The sequence below is a fragment of the Coregonus lavaretus genome (genome assembly GCF_964263955.1).
Source record: "Coregonus lavaretus genome assembly, chromosome: 15".
Lineage (NCBI taxonomy): Eukaryota > Metazoa > Chordata > Actinopteri > Salmoniformes > Salmonidae > Coregonus > Coregonus lavaretus.
The window spans coordinates 32,757,101-32,776,997 of record NC_140002.1 but is presented as its reverse complement, the minus strand read 5'-3'; the positions used below and the strand labels follow the sequence as shown (position 1 = coordinate 32,776,997).

General features: G+C 43.2%; 1 protein-coding gene across 1 annotated transcript in view; it reads left to right on the top strand.

Annotated features, from left to right (window-relative positions):
* Positions 1-19,118, top strand: part of LOC311142923 (teneurin-1-like) — a gene marked incomplete at both ends in the record, with an annotated part of 157,136 nt that extends 138,018 nt beyond the window's left edge. Inside the window, 10 exons of the mRNA XM_084178669.1 lie at positions 509-663; positions 5,855-6,221; positions 6,634-7,144; positions 8,005-8,177; positions 8,942-9,177; positions 12,932-13,225; positions 13,349-13,739; positions 16,727-17,947; positions 18,090-18,232; positions 18,363-19,118. Of these exons, the coding sequence (XP_084034795.1) occupies positions 509-663; positions 5,855-6,221; positions 6,634-7,144; positions 8,005-8,177; positions 8,942-9,177; positions 12,932-13,225; positions 13,349-13,739; positions 16,727-17,947; positions 18,090-18,232; positions 18,363-19,118 (4,247 nt within the window). The remainder of the gene's footprint in view (positions 1-508; positions 664-5,854; positions 6,222-6,633; positions 7,145-8,004; positions 8,178-8,941; positions 9,178-12,931; positions 13,226-13,348; positions 13,740-16,726; positions 17,948-18,089; positions 18,233-18,362) is intronic.
* Positions 19,119-19,897: the final 779 nt, after the last annotated feature.

Genomic DNA, 19,897 nt, shown 5'->3' with positions numbered 1-19,897 from the left:
TCTAATGTAGGGTTTCCCAAACTCAGTCCTGGGTCCCCCCTGGGTGCACGTTTTGGTTTTTGCCCTAGCACTACACAGCTGATTCAAATAAGCAACTAATCATCAAGCTTTGATTATTTGAATCAGCTGTGTAGTGCTAGGGCAAAAACCAAGGACCGAGTTTGGGAAACCCTGGTCTAATATGGCTACAATATATGTGTATTGTCCAATAAGGAATGAATGAGAGTGTTAAGATGACATACAGCATTTCATTATCTTCCTTTAAAGGTAGTTCAGTAATAATATACCTATATGATTGTCATAAACAGCCTGTGTCACATGACTGGTCTCTTCCATAATGACCAAGTCTGATTAATGTAATTTCAAGCTCATAATAGTCATAATAATCACATCTACTCTATGACAACCTTGTTTAGACATCTAACTCAACATTCAAACAAAGTGTTACTGCTGTTTCTTTGATACTGAGCTGTGCAGTAATGAATTGTCTCTCCTTTACCTTCAACAGGGATTGCAGTGGACAAGCAAGGATTCGTCTACTTTGTTGATGGAACCATGATTCGCAAGATCAATGGGAAAGGAATGATATCAACTGTCATTGGTTCCAACGGCTTGATGTCCACTCAGCCGTTAAGCTGTGACGCCCGCATGGATATTTCACAGGTGAGATGGCTAGACGGCCCATACACACACACACACACACACACACACACACACACACACACACACACACACACAGCTAGGAATGTCAGGTTTTCCAAGCCCAACGTTTCCATAGAGCAGTACTGGTAGACTTAACAGACAGAATGGTATTTCAAAAGCTATTCCATACCCCTTATCTAAGATGTATATCCTCATTTAGTTCCAAGGATCTTATCATGCAACAATTCCCTTTTAACCTATATGCAGTCATCTATAAGTAACACAGTTAAGTCATCAATAAGTAACATAGTAAAGTAATCTATAAGTAACACAGTTAAGTCATCAATAACTAACACAGTTAAGTCATCAATAAGTCACATGTAACAAAGTTAAGTCATCAATCAGTCATCAAAGCATTAAAACTGATATTAGTCATCAGCAATTAGACTTTAACGTCCAAGAGGTTTAAAAAATAAAAAGACAGATCTTATATCTATCTGACCTATAAAAATGGAGAGGCCTGATATCGAGGACATTTCCTTTGAGACGTTCCCGCCATGATTAACTGGCCTCAGCGGCTGAATGCTCCCTCTCAATGGTGAATTATATTCTTGCTTCTGTCCCTGCTCTCACGGGCAGCTGAGGCCCAGACCGGCACGGGATGCACCCTGACTCAGAGAGCAATTATTCTCAGCCCCCCGGACCTTGCCATAGGAAACCACCTTATTAAGTTCTCACCAAAAGTTGTAAAAATGCTGAGGCTGGCTAACCTTCAGAGAGGACTGCAGAGATATGCCCTACAGTCACGCTCTCTCTACAGACTCTCTCTCTTTATCTCTCTACCCCTCTCCCTCTACACTCTTAGGAAAAAGGGTTCCAGAAGGATTCTTCAGCTGTCCCCATAGGAGAACCCTTTTTGTTTCCAGGTAAATCCCTTTTGGGTTTCATGTAGAACCCTCTGTGGAAAGGGTTCTACATGGAACTGAAAAGGGTTCTACCTGGAACCAAAAGGGTTCTTCTTAGAACCAAAACAAGTTCTTCAAAGGGTTCTCCTATGGGGACATCCAAAGAACCCTTTTAGGTTCTAGATAGCACCTTCTTTTCTAAGAGTGTACCACTCTCTCTCTGCCTTTCTCTATCTCTCTCTCTACTCTTTCTCTAATCTTTCTCTATCTCTCTCTCTACTCTTTCTCTATCTCTCTCTTTACTCTTTCTCTATCTCTCTCTCTACTCTTTCTCTCTTTAATCTTTCTCTATCTCTCTCTCTACTCTTTCTCTATCACTCTCTCTACTCTTTCTCTATCTCTCTCTCTACTCTTTCTCTATCTCTCTCTCTACTCTTTCTCTCTTTAATCTTTCTCTATCTCTCTCTCTACTCTTTCTCTATCGCTCTCTCTACTCTTTCTCTATCTCTCTTCTTCACAGCAACACAGCACATTGACCCACATCTGAGTGGGTTGCACAGCTCTGAAAGGGAACAGGGAAATTAACTGCTGTGCCCCCATAAGGGCTTATCACATAAGAAGCGCGCAATTCTCCTCTTATGACCAGATTTACTCCTGTAGAATGATTATCCATGCGCATCACTGGGCTGGATCACGTGCTGATGAACCCATTAAAACGCTCATGAAAAGCGACATAACTATATTAGATCATAATGGGTGTGGGTTTCCTCCAGAGCATTTGCATGTTCTGAGGCTGAGATTGTGACGCTGTAGAGAGAGGCAACAGGGACATTGCATACTGTACCGTCTCAATTAAACCTTCATATAGGAGGATACTGTATGCTTGTGAGAAAGAAACCCTATTTTGCATCACAATAAGCCGGTCATTGACACTCCCTATTATTCCCATAGACATTTGACATTTGAGAAGCAGCATAACGAAGCATTAAATGAAATGCTTGAAATTCGGAGGATATCTTGCATACAGATATTCTTTTTACTGTCCATGTTTCAGGCTTTGCGTTCCTGTCTTTCATTTTCTGACAATTCCTTTTGTTGGTTTTCTGAATGAGGCCTTTTATGCTGATGTATTATGCAGTGGAGTGATTTCAAGCAACTTCATCCTCAAGATGCTAATTTGCAAGTTGACTCTCTCCCTCCTCCTCGGGTATCTCACATGCAAAGCTTGATGTTCTACTGTAATACAATCAGATGTCCAAACTATCAGACCACGGCCTCTAATCACAGTAATGGCCAGTATTGCAGTGTGTTGGCCATTTTGAATATGATGTGTAGTGGTGGTTTATATATAGGTTTGGCAATGGTATTCCCTTTTCTCCAGAATTATCCATGCATATTTGTTGTGTGTGTGTAAAGCCTAAGGCCTCTCAGCATGCACAGCCCAACAAACAATTTAAACTGTGTCCCCAGATTGGACCAAAGCTGATTTCTGTGCAGGAGGCAAATTAGAGTTATTTAGTTGTTGAATCACACTGGAAGAGAAACACTGTCTCATCTCAAGAGCAATGTGTTTCTCCCCCAAGCCATTCTGAAAACAATAGAAGGCTGGAGAGATCTAAGAAACAAAGGGAGTCCAATACTCCAGGCTTTTACGGTGCAATAAGGTATAGCTCTCTGGTTCCAATCCCCTAGCAAATGAGACCCCTGCAAGTGAATAATAAAGCACTTTATTTATAAGTGTTAGGAGAGAGTTGTATTGAGTCACTGCAAACAGATTAGCATTGTGTGGGTACAAAGTTAATTTAAATAATGGAAAAGTTCAGTGATAGCATATTATATGTGACAGAGCCTATCACACCATTCCAGATTTTCAGGCAAACAAAATGCAAGCATATCACAGTTTTTAAGTGGAGCAGGTTGCATTGATTTTGCTTTTTCAAACGCAGGAGAGAAAAATGCATGATGTCAATTAGCGTTCTTTTTGGGGGGGAGGGGGTCTGTTTTTCGACACTGAGCTGCCAGGCTTCTCTCACAACACAGATGTGCTTTGAAACGATGGCTGCAGTGGGAAAACTCACCTCCAATTTGAATGCGTGGATACTATGCTGTCAGTATATTTTGTTACCAGTGTAGAGAAGTGTCTAATTATTCCTGAACGGATTCCTTTCATTCACGCACAATTGACTTGCATTTATACAACCCCTTTCATCAGATCATCTCAGAGTGCTTGAAGGTGAGATGGCAACTAATTTTATCCTCCACCAATCTGAATCATTCACCTCTATTTTGCAGGAACACTTACCACCCATTATTTCTGGTGGAAGAATGGTTTTTCATGATCCGATTAAACACAGGGGTGATTATATGGGCACATTTCTTTATTAGGACTGTCCGGCACCCTTAAGGATCCCACTCACACTTAGTGAACTGTACCATGGAGCTTTTTATTTCAAATGTGTGTCCTTAGCTGAGTCTCAGGGGAACACAGTGTGAGCACATGTACAAAAATGACCTTACAGTTACATTACCACTTGTACAATTATACAATAGTCACATGCTATTATATGGCATTCACAATATGTCCTCTTTTTCAAATTGCCTACTTGACATTGCTGAATGTATGACACTGACAGACTATGCCCAAGAATTCTACACAGTGTACAGTGCCTTCAGAAAGAGCTCACACCCCTAGACTTTTTCCACATTTTGTTGTGTTACAGCCTGAATTTTAAATGGATTAAATTGTCACTGGCCTACACACAATACCCCATAATGCCAAAGTGGAATTATGCTTTTCGAAATGTTTGCAAAATAATTTAAAAAATGAAAAATAAGTATTCCCTTTGTTATGGCAAGCCTAAATAACAAGTCACATTCTCACTCTGTGTGCAATAATAGTGTTTAACATGATTTTTGAATGACTACCTCATCTCTGTACCCCACACATACAATTATCCGTAAGACCAGGGAAGTTTTCCAATGCCTTGAAAAGAAGGGCACCTATTGGTAAATGGGTAAAATAAAAAAAAGCAGACATTGAATATCCCTTTGAGCATGGTGACGTTATTAATTACACTTTGGATGGTGTATCAATACACCCAGTCACTACAAAGATACAAGCATCCTTCCTAACTCAGTTGCCGGAGAGGAAAGAAACCGCTAAGGGATTTCACAATGAGGCCAATGGTGACTTTAAAAAGGTTGCAGAATTTAATGACTGTGATAGGAGTTAACTGAGGATGGCTTAACAACATTGTAGTTACTCAACAATACTAACCTAATTGACAGAGTGAAACGAAGGTAGCCTGTATAAAATAAAAATATTCCAAAACATGCATCCTGTTTGCAACAAGGCATTAAAGTAATACTGTAAAAAATGTGGCAAAGCAATGAACTTTTTGTCCTGAATACAAAGCATTATGTTTGGGGCAAATCCAATGCAACACATTACTGAGTACCACTCTCCATATTTTTAAGCCTAGTGGTGGCTGTATCATGTTATGGGTATGCTTGTAATCGTTAAGGACTGGGGAGTTTTTCGGGATAAAAATGAAAAGGAATGGAGCTAAGCACAGGCAAAATCCTAGAGGAAAACCTGGTTCAGTCTGCTTTCCACCAGACACTGGGAGATTAATTCACCTTTCAGCAGGACAATAACCTAAAACACAAGGCCAAATCTACACTGGAGTTGGTTACCAAGAAGACAGTGAATGTTCCTGAGTGGCCGAGTTACAGTTTTGACTTAAATCTGCTTACAAGTCTATGGCAAGACCTGGAAATGGTTGTATAGCAATGACCAACAACCAATTTGACAGTTTGAAGAATTTTGAAAGAATAATGTGCAAATGTTGCACAATCCAGGTGTGGAAAGCTCTTAGAGACTTAGAGACCCAGAAAAACTCACAGCTGTAATCGCTGCCAAAGGTGATTCTAACATGTATTGACTCAGGGGGTTGAATACTTATCTAATCAAGATTTTTATAAATATTTTACAAATTTTAGAATTTTTCTTCCACGTCGACATTACAGAGTATTTTGTGTAGATCGTTGACAAAAATGGACAATTAAATCAATTTTAACCTCACTTTGTAACACAACAAAATGTGGAAAAAGGTGTGTGAATACTTTCTGAAAGCACTGTATGTGCTATTCTTACTACTTGTTTTACATAACATTGCATATTCATTACAATATAATGCAATTTAGATAATCAAAGACAGTGGAAAAACTGTAAAGGAAATGTTTCAGGAGAAACTTTGTGGCACTCATCTATTTACGCTTGTTAAACTGTGTTTTCCCTGCTCTAGGTTCGTCTAGAATGGCCCACCTACCTGGCTGTCAACCCCATGGACAACTCCCTGTACATTCTGGACAACAACATAGTGATCCAGGTGTCAGAGAGTAGCCAGGTGAGGATCGTGGCGGGCCGGCCCATCCACTGCCAGGTCCCTGGGATCGACCACTACCTGGTCAGCAAGGCAGCCGTCCACTCCACCCTGGAGGCAGCCAAGGCCATCGCAGTTTCCCACCAGGGCACACTCTACATCGCCGAGACGGACGAGAGGAAGATCAACCGCATCCAGCAGGTCACCACGAACGGGGAGATTTCTGTGGTGGCCGGGGCACCCACAGAGTGTGACTGCAAGATCGACCCCAACTGTGACTGCTTCTCCGGTGGGTCCCCTGCTGTGAACGCCATCATGCCTCAGACTAACTTCAGCAGTCTATCAGAGGCCTGCGGAGAGGCTCTCTGGATGGACATGCTCTGAAGCAATGATTTGGAACTATTGTAACCCGCCCGCATGATGTTTATGGTTGCATCAGTCTAGCTTGACAAAACAAACACACTTTAATGTGTGAAATGGCTCATTAGAGGGCTGGGATGAACAGCAAGTTTATTTTCCTTTCAGTCAACACTCCTCAGTTTGTCTACGATGTTGTATTATTCATATCAATTTTATTTGACATCGCAACTTGTCAAACACCACATTATTATTCAGTAAAGTATAAATACATAAATAGTTTTTCAATGTATTCTACCTTAGCTGGTTGAGTGTTCAATCTCTGCATTGTCCTGTTCCCACAGGCGATGGTGGATATGCCCGTGATGCCAAACTGAAGGCTCCGTCCTCCCTGGCTGTTTCCCCTAACGGGACTCTGTACATCTCAGACCTGGGGAACATCCGTATCAGGGCCCTGTCCCCCAACAGGCCCCAGCTCAACCAGAACAGCATGTATGAGATCATCTCTGTGGTGGACCAGGAGCTCTATCTGTTCAGTGTCAACGGCACCCACCTCCACACCCGCAGCCTGGTCACCGGGGACTACATCTATAACTTCACCTACTCAGGAGAGGGAGATGTGAGTGCCGTGGTCTCCAGCGACGACACCGCGGTCCACGTGCGCCGTGATGCCAACGGCGTGCCCCTCTGGCTGCTGGTGCCCGGGGGTCAGGTATATTGGCTCACTATCAGCAACGGGGGCGTCCTAAAGAAAGTCTCCGCCCTGGCGCATGACCTAGCGCAGATCAGCTACCATGGCAACTCAGGTCTCCTGGCAACCATGAGCAATGAGATTGCCTGGACAACGGTCTATGAGTGAGTATCCCGCAGCACTCCTTCCTGTCTGTCTATTGACGTCAATGACAATTATGCTTAAGAATATACTCTATTAGCACCCTTCATATCATAGCCGTAGTCTTGTTCCTGTCTGCCTCTATGTGATGCTGTAAGAGCTTCACCACCTACACTCCCATTATACAGTAACATTTTGCTGCAGTATTGCAGTTTTTCAGAGAGAGTTTGGAATGTGTGAAATTTGAAAGGTATATAAATTAGATTGTCAGAAAAAAGGAAATATAAATGGATTTTCTAATAGAAGATTATTTCCTAAATTATGTTTTTCTCTAATTGGGGCAATTCCACAGGCTGGCCTGCGGAAATTATCTTCTTTTTGTTGGTGAATCAAAGCCTGAAAGAGAAGTGGGAATAGTGTGATTATATAAAATGTTTGCGTAGGCATTTTGAGGGATTTGTTCAGGGGCGCTTTGGGTTGAAAATGTGTTCGGATGTCAGGGGCAAAGAATCCTTTTCACTGCGTCTTTATATTCCTCCCTTTAATTTAGTTTGATCGGCAATACAACCTCCCCTTTATTGTGTCCCTGTGAAAAAGCCTAAATCCACTCAAACTCCATTCTTATATTGTCCTCAGTGTCCTGCGGTGACTGCTGTTGGAGGTCATACCTCATTGGCTCCTTTGTTCCAGCAGCATTGTTATACTGTCACCCAGTGGTGAAACTAGGAAACTACAGGAAGGCGCTCAGCTCCTTCCAAAATGGGAATATTCTGGAATCCACTGAAACATTTACCATTTTACTATACAAGCTTGTCACAATATTTTAAGACCCACACTTCAGACATTGGTAGGATGTTATATGACTGGGTGTGTCCTTGACCAGGTATAATTCTGATGGTCATCTCATCAATGTCACCTTGCCAACGGGAGAGGTCAGCAGTTTCCACGGCAATATGGAGAAATCAGTGCGGGTGGAAGCAGACACTTCAAATCGGGAGAAATTCATCACAGCCACAAACTTCTCTGCTGCCAGCACTATCTATACATTACGCCAAGGTAGTAGTAAGGTTTCCAATCAGTTTCTCATCTCTTCGTTTTTTTCATTATCATGCCGCGCTGTCACTGGGGAGAGGCCATGTGAAGTCAGGGATGTCACCAGCAATGATGAAGCAAATGCATTCCTCTCTATATCTAAGTAATTTCGGTCTCCTTAACACATTGTTCACATTCATGTCTTTACGAGGTGAACAATTTTAATGACGGCCCAACAGCTATTTTATAGAGCATTTAAATAAAAATTAGATGACAGGTCTGACAAAGGTGTGAAGAGTTGGTGAGGAAGTAAACACTTTCCTATAAACAGCAAAGAAGAGAGAAGTAAGAGAGCTGCTGAGAGCTGAGTTTAAATCATGTCACATAATTTCCTTTCACACGGTCACACCTCTGTTCTCACATAGACACACAAGTGTGGTTTGTAGAAATACAGTGACTCAAGGGGATACCAATGTAATGTCACATGGCACCTGCAATAATATACGATTCTGTTATCTCTTCAATAAAAGCGGTGGATAACATTAATCCTGCCTTTTATTGAAGAGATAACACAGTGGTATTACTGCAATCCATATGCATATTCAACAGTCAGTCTGTAATTATAATACTTTTCCCCCTGACTGCTGCCATATAGAGTATGTGCCTACAGTTGAACCAGTCTTCTGTCGCAGTATGAGTTGGCTGTCCCTGTTGTAATACTGCATAAATTAATCTCGCTCTCACTCACTCACTCTCTCTCTGTTACTCTGTCCCATGTCCCCACACAGAGCATGCTCAAAACACATACCGTGTGAGTTCGGACGGCTCTCTGTGGGTGACGTTTGCCAGCGGCATGGAGGTGACCCTGAACACGGAACCCCACATCTCGGCGGGCGTGGTCAACCCCACGGTGGGCAAGTGTAACATCACCCTGCCGGGCGAGCATGCTCACAGCGTCATCGAGTGGAGACAGAGAAGAGACCAGGCTAAAGGGAACTACACGGCCTACGAACGCAGGCTCAGGGTAAGGAAGAGACAGAATGGACAGTGTGAGCACAATACCCCTCACCATATGTTGTGTGTGGGAGGAATGTTACAGTACAACAGACCTATTGTCTCCCTACGGGAGTTTCATGACTCTTCCATAAGACTGTAGGTCATGGTAAATGGAAGATATACAGTGCTTTCAGAAAGTATTCATACCCCTTGACTTATTCAATATTTTGTTGCGTTACAGCCTGAATTCAAAATGTATTAAAAATATTTATTTTCTCACCCATCTACACACAATGCCCCATAATGACAAAGTGAAAACAAATTTTTGCAAATCTATTGCAAATGAAATACAGAAATATCTAATTTACATAAGTATTCACATCCCTGAGTCAATACTTTGTAGGAGCACATTTGGGAGTGATTACAGCTGTGAGTCTTTCTGGGTAAGTCTCTAAGAGCTTTGTATACCTGGATTGTACAATATTTGCACATGATTATTTTTACAATTCTTCAAGCTCTGTCAAGTTGGTTGTTGATCATTGCTAGACAGCCATTTAAGTCTTGGTATAGATTTTGAAGCCGATTTAAGTCAAAACTTTAACTAGGCCACTCAGGAACATTCAATGTCATCATGGTACGCAACTCCAGTGTATATTTGTCCTGCTGAAAGGTGAATTTGGAAAGCAGACTGAACCAGGCTTTCCTCTGTGATTTTTCCTGTGCTTAGCTCTATTCCGTTTGTCTTTTTATCCTAAAAAACTCCCTAGTCCTTGCCGATGACAAGCATACCCATATCATGATGCAGCCACCACCATGCTTGAAAATATGAAGAGTGGTACTCAGTGATGTGTTGTTTTGGATTTGCCCCAAACATAATGCTTTGTATTCAGGGCATAAAGTTCATTTATTTGCCACAATATTTGCAGTTTTACTTTAGTGCCTTGTTGCAAACAGGATGCATGTTTTGGCATATTTTTCTTCTGTACAGGCTTCCTGCGTTTCACTCTGTCAATTAGGTTAGTATTGTGGAGTAACTATAATGTTGTTGATCCATCCTCAGTTTTCTCCAATCACAGCCAATAAACCCTGTAACTCTTTTAAAGTCACCATTGGCCTCTTGGTGAAATCCCTGAGCGGTTTCTTCCTCTCCGGCAACTGAGTTAGGAAGGATGCCTGTATCTTTGTTGTGACTGGGTGTATTGATACACCATGCAAAGTGTAATTAATAGCTTCAGCATGCAAAAAAAAAAAAAAAATGCTCAAAGGGATATACAATGTCAGCTTTATTTAGATTTTTACCAATCTACCAATAGGTGCCCTTCTTTGCGAAGCATTGAAAAACCTGGTCTTTGTGTTGAATCTGTGGTTGAAATTCACTGCTCGACTGAGGGACCTTACAGATAATTGTATGTGTGGGGTACAGAGATGAGGTAATCATTCCAAAATAATGTTAAACACTATTATTGCACAACAGAGTGAGTACATGCAACTTATTACTTCTGAACTTATTTAGGCTTGCCATAACAACGGGGTTCAATACTTATTGACTGAAGACATTTCAGCCTTTCATTTGTAATTAATTTGTAAAAATTTCAAAAAACATCATTCAACTTTGACATTATGGGGTATTGTGTGTAAGAAAATGACAGAAAAATACATTTAATCAATTTTAAATTCAGGCTGTAACCCAACAAAATGTGAAAATGGTCAAAAGTTTTGAGAATGACACAAATACTAATTTTCACAAAGTCTGCTGCCTCAGTTTTGATGATGTCAATTTGCATATACTCCAGAATGTCATGAAGAGTGATCAGATGAATTGCAATTAATTGCAAAGTCCCTCTTTGCCATGAAAATGAACTTTATCCCCCAAAAACATTTCCACTGCATTTCAGCCCTGCCACAAAAGGACCAGCTGCCATCATGTCAGTGATTCTCTCGTTAACACAGGTGAGAGTGTTGACGAGGACAAGGCTGGAGATCACTCTGTCATGCTGATTGAGTTAGAATAACAAACTGGAAGCTTTAAAAGGAGGGTGGTGCTTGAAATCATTGCCCTTCCTCTGTTAACCATGGTTACCTGCAAGGAAACACGTGCCATCATCATTGCTTTGCACAAAAGGGCTTCACAGGCAAGGATATTGCTGCTAGTAAGATTGCACCTAAATCAACCATTTATCGGATCATCAAGAACTTCAAAGAGAGAGGTTCAATTGTTGTGAAGAAGGCATCAGGGCGCCCAAGAAAGCGCCAGGACCGTCTCCTAAAGTTGATTCAGCTGCGGGATCAGGGCACCACCAGTGCAGAACTTGCTCAGGAATGGCAGCAGGCAGGTGTGAGTGCATCTGCACACACAGTGAGGCGAAGATTTTTGTAGGATGGCCTGGTGTCAAGAAGGGCAGCAAAGAAGCCACTTCTCTCCAGGAAAAACATCAGGGACAGACTGATATTGTGCAAAAGGTACAGGGATTGGACTGCTGAGGACTGGGGTAAAGTCATTTTCTCTGATGAATCCCCTTTCCGATTGTTTGGGGCATCCGTAAAACACCTTGTCCGGAGAAGACAAGGTGAGCGCTACCATCAGTCCTGTGTCATGCCAACAGTAAAGCATCCTGAGACCATTCATGTGTGGGATTGCTTCTCATCCAAGGGAGTGGGCTCACTCACAATTTTGCCTAAGAACACAGCCATGAATAAAGAATGGTACCAACACATCCTCCGAGAGCAACTTCTCCCAACCATCCAAGAACAGTTTGGTGACGACCAATGCCTTTTCCAGCATGATGGAGCACCTTTCCATAAGGCAAAAGTGATAACTAAGTGGCTCGGGGAACAAAACATCGAAATTTTGGGTCCATGGCCAGGAAACTCCCCAGACCTTAATCCCATTGAGAACTTGTGGTCGATCCTCAAGAGGCGGGTGGACAAACAAAAACCCACAAATTCTGACAAACTCCAAGCATTGATTATGCAAGAATGGGCTGCCATCAGTCAGGATGTGGCCCAGAAGTGAATTGACAGCATGCCAGGGCGGGTTACAGAGGTCTTGAAAAAGAAGGGTCAACACTGCAAATATTGACTCTTTGCATAAACTAAATGTAATTGTCAATAAAAGCCTTTGACACTTATGGAATGCTTGTAAACAAATGGAAAACAAATCTGGATAAGAGCGTCTGATAAATGACTAAAATGTCGATGTAATTATACTTCAGTATACCATAGTAACATCTGACAAAAATATCTCATAACACTGAAACAGCAAACTTTGTGAAGACCAATACTTGTGTCATTCTCAAAACTTTTGACCACAACTGTAGACATGACTTGCTCAAATATTATGGATCCCTAGAACTTTTTAGTGGAATATTTTTAGATTCAGACAGTGAAATTGGGAAATCAATTGTAACCCAGACTTCATAGAAAGGATGATAATGAGGGAAAGAGGGTGCAGAATGTTTGACTTATTCCTCCTACCAATTAGGATGAAATGAAATAAAGCATTTAGGGCCCATTTCTTTGAGCTGAGGCAGAAAGGGAACATTCAGCTCCATTACTGCCTGTCTGAATCTCTATTTCTAGTGATAGTGAAAACGCTAATTTACCATCACACTAAAGTCTTTAAAAGCCCTGTGTCGAATCAGCATCACAGATTTGTTTTTGAAACATATGACTCTTATCTCTGGGGATATAACCATTTTCCAGTCAACAGATCTAGTTGTGTTACTCGGAGGAACAACTGTACCCCTCACTCACCTATCATTCTTGTCTCTCACCATCCCCAGGCTCACAACAGAAATGTGCTGTCCATAGACTTTAACCAAGCCACACGAGTAGGCAAGATCTATGACGACCACCGCAAGTTCACCCTGCGTATCCTCTATGACCAGATGGGTCGTCCCATCGTTTGGTCTCCCAGCAGCAAGTACAATGAGGTGAATGTGACCTACTCTCCAGCGGGCCTGGTGACCAGCATCCAGAGGGGCAACTGGTCAGAGAAACTGGAGTATGAGAATGGGAGGGTGGTCTCCAGGACATGGACCAATGGGAAGATATGGAGCTACACTTTCCTGGAGAAGGTATTCAGTTATTTGCTAGACGTGATTGATCCAGAACAAATTGTTTTTTCTCTATATGGACATGAATTAAGTGGCAGTCTGTAGTTCAGAGTATTAATCTACTTCTGTTTGTGTGTTCTGCAGTCGGTCATGCTGCTGTTGCACAGCCAGCGGCGGTACACCTTTGAGTATGACCACACAGACTACCTGATGTCTGTGACCATGCCTAGTATGGTGCGTCACAGCCTGCAGTCCATGCTGTCAGTGGGTTACTACAGGAACACCTACAGCCCTCCAGACAGCAGCGGAGCCTCTGTGATCCAGGACTACAGCCATGATGGCCGCCTGCTCCAGACTTTGTACCTGGGCACGGGCCGCCGTATCCTCTACCGCTACACCCACCAGTCCCGCCTGGCAGAGATCCTGTACGACACCACCCTGGTCACCTACACCTACGAAGAGGCCTCCGGGGGGGTGAAGACCATCCACCTCATGAACCAGGGCTTCATGTGCACCATCCGCTACAGACAGACAGGTACCACAATACAGACCAACCTTCTAGCTAACTGGATGGGGAATAGCATTTACTGACTATACAAACAAAGACAAGCCGGTTAAACTTCAGTAATAAAGACCCTCACAAAACAACAAGATGATGATAAGATAGATTCAAAGTTAATGGCATGCAATAAAGGAGCTTATTGATTTTTATAATGGAATGTATTATGACAGGTTAATGTAAGAAATAAAACCACAAATGGTTGTGCCTCTGCAGGAGTTTAAGACAATAAGCCATATAAACTATATTAGATGAGGAGGCATACCTGAAGATGATCCTTTATTGTGAGCTTTAATCACTATAAGAAATTCTGATAATGCTTTATGTCAGACTAGACTTAAAGTTTGCCATATAAGTCTGCTTTGAGAGATTGAGTATACCACCATGAAATACACTATTAGCACCTCTTGTAATATATCCTCTGGCATATGGCCCCAATAATTAACCCATGAGAATTATATATCCTATTCATTCTACCAAATGTAAATCTATTTTTGGGAGCTAAATCCATGGATGTCCCCAGAACTCAGTAGGGATTTGAAATCCCTATAAAGCCAATGTGGAATGGCACACTGATTATATAAGGCACCAAATCAGAACCCATTCTGAAGAGATGGAGATTGGGAGTGCTGTTGTGCAATGATGAGCAATTTCCTCTGCTTCACAGACTTTTATTCTGTCTTTTTTAGACATGCATGTCTCGCTGTTGGGGGTCACCAGACTCTGCCGGTCTCTCCCAGACTCCATGCTAGGCCCCCTACACAAATCCACCTCAATTTCCTCCTAACGAATTGACATGAACATGTTCTTAATAGCATCCCAGGTCCTCCACTGGCTGGCCACAATAAGTCTGATTTGAAGCTGAAATAAGCAATCAGGGGCAGCAGAGAGAGAGGGATGGTGTTAGATGACAGCATGGATAAGAATCCTTGAGAATATATAGCCTGGCTGGTTGATTTGGCTGGCTCAATGATGAGCCTGGATATATTGCTAGAAAGGGCAGCTTTCATTCTTAGTTCATTTTTATTTTCCTACATTTACAGGCTGGTTTTGATATGGTGTTCACCAAAAGTATGTGGATACCCCTTCAAATTAGTGGATTCGGCTATTTCAGCCACACCCGTTGCTGACAGGTGTATAAAATCGAGCACACAGCCATGCAATCTCCATAGACAGTATAATGGCCTGTACTGAAGAGCTCAGTGACTTTCAACGTGGCACCGTCATAGGATGCCACCTTTCCAACAAGTCAGTTCGTAAAATTTCTGCCCAGCTAGAGCTGCCCCGGTCAACTGTAAGTGCTGTTATTGTGAAGTGGAAACCTCTAGGAGCAACAACGGCTCAGCCGCGAAGTGGTAGGCCACACAAGCTCACAGAACGGGACCGCCAAGTGCTGAAGCACGTAGCACGTAAAAATCGTCTGTCCTCGGTTGCAACACTCACTACCGAGTTCCAAACTACCTCTGGATGAAACATCAGTCAGCACAATAATTGTTTGTCGGGAGCTTGCCAAGCGTCGGCTGGAGTGGTGTAAAGCTTGCCGCCATTGGACTCTGGAGCAGTGGAAACGCGTTCTCTGGAGGGATGAATCACGCTTCACCATCTGGCTGTCCCACGGACAAATCTAGGTTTGGCGGATGCCAGGAGAACGCTACCTGCCCCAATGCATAGTGCCAACTGTAAAGTTTGGTGCAGGAGGAATAATGGTCTGGGGCTGTTTTTCATGGTTGGGGCTAGGCCCCTTAGTTCCAGTGAAGGCAAATCTTAATGCTACAGCATACAATGACATTCTAGACGATTCTGTGCTTCCAACTTTGTGGCAACAGTTTGGGGAAGGCCCTTTCCTGTTTCAGCATGACAATGCCCAATGCCCCCGTGCACAAAGTGAGGTCCATACAGAAATGGTTTGTCAAGATCGGTGTGGAAGAACTTGACTGGCCTGCACAGAGCCCAGACCTCAACCCCATTGAACACCTTTGGGATGAATTGGAATGCTGACTGTGAGCCAGGCCTAATCGCACCACATCAGTGCCCGACCGCACAAATGCTTGTGGCTGAATGGAAGCAATTCCCTGCAGCAATGTTCCAACATCTAGTGGAAAGCCTTCCCAGAAGAGTGGAGGCTGTTATAGCAGCAAAGGGGGAACTAACTTCATATTATTGCCCATGATTCTGGAATGAGATGTTTGACGATCAGGTGTCCACATACTTATGGTCATGTGGTGTATGTATACCTTCATTAAAACAAATTGCTTATATTTCAACTACTTTGATATTATATATATTACACACTTTATCACTTCAGTAGTGTAGATGACAAATGAATTAACCTTTTGCACACCTACACTAAGTATCATACTGTAGGCCAGTTCTTTTAGTGGGTTCTCTGCCTTTTTGCTCTGTGAGTTCCTGAGCAGGTTTGAGGGCAAATTAAGGTATTGAGCGTGTTGTTAGAGGCCTTTACAGAGCTGACTGGGAGAATGAATAAACCCACATGAATTAACTGCCATTCAATTGCTTTGCCATTCAATCTGCAATTTCAAGCATGACAGGTCAACAGCCTCCAATTTAATTTGCAGTCACATAATACTATCACAATGTAATATTCATCTCCTAAGGACAGAAGTAATTAAAATGTATTTCAATCTGCTTTAGTTAGTTCAGTCTAGGCAGTCATACAAATACTATGTGTAACCCATATGGGTGTGAACAAAGCAGTTTGATAACCTGGATTAGTATTAGTAGTCTTCAGGCATCTCTGCTCTGCTATTGATGATAGGTATGGCTTCAAACTTTGAAGAGCTGCTAGAGTCATGAACATGTATTTTATAATAACTCAGATATGAAGTTTAATTTATGCCTGACTTGTTTTTTAAAGGATAATTAAATGATGATTATTCTCCCAAATGTTTAGACATTTCTATCCAAATCTAACTTTCATTATCAAATTATTCTCCCCACAGGTCCTCTGGTTGGGAGACAGATCTACAGGTTTAGTGTGGAGGGCCTGGTGAATGCCAGATTTGACTACAGCTATAATAACTTCCGGGTCACCAGTATGCAGGCCATGATCAATGAAACCCCTCTTCCCATTGACCTTTACCGTTATGTTGATGTATCGGGAAGGATTGAACAGTTTGGGAAATTCAGTGTCATAAACTATGACCTCAATCAAGTGATCACTACACACATCATGAAGCACACTAAGATATTTAATGCCAACGGACAAGTGATCGAGGTCCAGTACGAGATCCTGAAGTCTATTGCCTACTGGATGACAGTGCAGTATGACAACATGGGCCGCATCACTATCTGTGACATCAGGATTGGTGTGGATAACAACATCACACGCTACTCATACGAGTATGATGCTGATAGTCAGCTCCAGGCTGTGTCGGTGAATGATAGGCCACAGTGGCGCTATAGTTACGACCTCAACGGCAACATTAATTTACTGAGTCATGGCAACAGTGCCAGACTAACGCCGCTACGCTACGACTTACGAGACCGCATAACAAGACTCGGAGAAATTCAATACAAAATGGATGAAGATGGCTTTCTTCGCCTGCGGGGCAATGTCATGTTTGATTACAACTCCAATGGGCTGCTTGCCAAAGCATTTGACAAAGTGTCAGAGAGGAGTGTTCACTACCGCTATGATGGCCTGGGCAGGCGGGTGGCCAGCAGGACCAGTGACGGCCAGCAGCTGCAGTTCTTCTATGCTGACCTGACCAAACCCACCAGGGTGACCCACATGTACAACCACTCCAGCTCTGAGATCACCTCGCTCTACTACGACCTGCAGGGACACCTGATCGCCATGGAGCTGAGCAGTGGGGAGGAGTACTACGTAGCCTGTGATAACTCTGGCACGCCACTGGCCATCTTCAGCAGCCAAGGACACATAGTCAAGGAGATGCTCTACACCCCTTACGGAGACATCTACCAAGACTCAAACCCCTCCTTTCAGCTGATCATCGGGTTCCAGGGCGGTCTCAATGACGCGCTGACCAAGCTGGTCCACCTGGGGAGAAGGGACTATGATGTTGTGGCTGGGAGGTGGACCACTCCCAACCATAACCTGTGGACGGAGCTCAGCATCAACCCCAAGCCTTTCAACCTCTACTCCTTCAAAAACAACTACCCTGTTGCAGAGTTACAGGATGTCACCAAGTTCACTACAGGTAAGACTAATGTTGATGAGATCCACTATATGTTTCTTAGGAGATATAGACAGATATTTAAACAGGACTTTCAATTGTGTTGCATGACAAAAGCTCAAATCCAATGCCCTGTCATTGACTCCTCGATACCTTCTGTCTCCAGACATCAGCAGTTGGTTGCAACTGTTTGGGTTCCAGCTCCACAACGTTGTCCCTGGTTACCCCAAGCCGGAGGTGGAGAGCATGGAGCAAACCTACGAAATGATGAAGACTCAAACCAAGACACAAGACTGGGACCCTAGCAAGGTGAGCTAAACCTAGACTAGGCCCAGTCTGACAGAGCCTAATCTCCAGCCATGTATGGTCCTTAGATATTAGATGACCTCAAAATCCTTATTATCATTAGATAACCATCCCATGTGTTTTTGTCTGACAGGTTCTGTTGGGTATCCAGTGTGAGCTGCAGAAACACCTAAAGAACTTCATCTCTCTGGACCGGCTGCCTATGAGTAAGGTGAGTGGTCAGCTGGGAGCGTGGCATGGCCGGAGGCCCCGCTTCTCTGCCATCTCCTCCATCTTTGGTAAGGGTGTCAAGTTCGCCATCAGAGATAATGTTGTCACCACCGAAATCATTGGTGTTGCAAGCGAGGACAGCCGGCGTGTGGCAGCAGTCCTAAACCACGCGCTCTACCTCTCCGGCCTGCACTTCACTGTGGACGGTCTGGACACTCACTACTTCGTCAAGCCCGGCCTGCTGGAGGGGGACCTGGGAGTGGTTGGCCACACCGGAGCGGGTCGCGTCCTGGAGAACGGCGTCAACGTGACCGTGTCCCAGATGACGACGGTGGTGGATGGGAGGACTAGGCGCTTCGCTGACATCCAGATGCAGCATGGGACTCTGTGTTTCAACATCCGCTACGGGGCCACAGAGGAGGAGGAGAGGGAGCATGTGCTGGAGGTGGCCCGGCAGAGGGCGGTGGAGCAGGCCTGGGTCATCGAGCAGAGGAGGCTGGAGGAAGGAGAGGAGGGCTCGAGGCTCTGGACAGAGGGGGAGAGGCAGCAGCTGCTCTCCACTGGACAGGTGCCCGGCTACGACGGCTACTTCGTCCTCCCCGTGGAGCAGTACCTGGAGCTCTCGGACAGTGCCAACAACATTCACTTCATGAGGCAAAGTGAAATAGGGAGGAGGTAACAGCGGCATCGTGCTTCACTACTGCCGTGGGTTCCCCTTCACCAAAGACAGTCTGTTTTTAGACATACAATGATTTGTTGTACCGTTTTTTCTAGAATGATGAGGATAAATATACAAAAAAAAGACAACTGCCTTTAAGTGACAAATGATGGTATTTTGTTTCACCTGTGTTCTGATTGTTTTGTTTCTTCTGAGAATGAGTTGATCATTTGAAACTCTTGACTGTCTTTCATTTTGGAGTTACTTGGCTAGTTTATGTACTTTGACCTACTTTGTAAGCTGTTAGATATGCTGAATCTGAGATGACAGACTCCGTATCAAGTTCATTACCATATAATTAATCTTTATACATACTGTATCTATAACAGTGTAGTGAATTGCTCTCATTTCAGTTTATACAGTGCATATCTGTCTGCGATATCTTGAGAAATGGTAGTGACAGCTACTGTCTTCTTTTGTGACTATGAGACTCACCGGCATCGGGAATTTTGCTGCTTTCTGCGTATTTGAAGTTCTGGTGGTACAATGGAGTAGATTGTGTGGGTTTAGACACAACATTGTATATAGCGAGTGCTTTAGCGAGATACAAGTGCTTAACTTAATAATGTGTTGTTACTGATTATTAATCGTTAATCCTATCAATAGAATTGATCACTGGAGTTACACAGAGCAACAGGAAAAAGTATTCATGCTGAAAACCTGTACAGTACAGTTTACTTTTTTACAAATTGCTTATTGTAAAATATAATGTATTATCTGGATGGAGCTTGTGCCTTTCT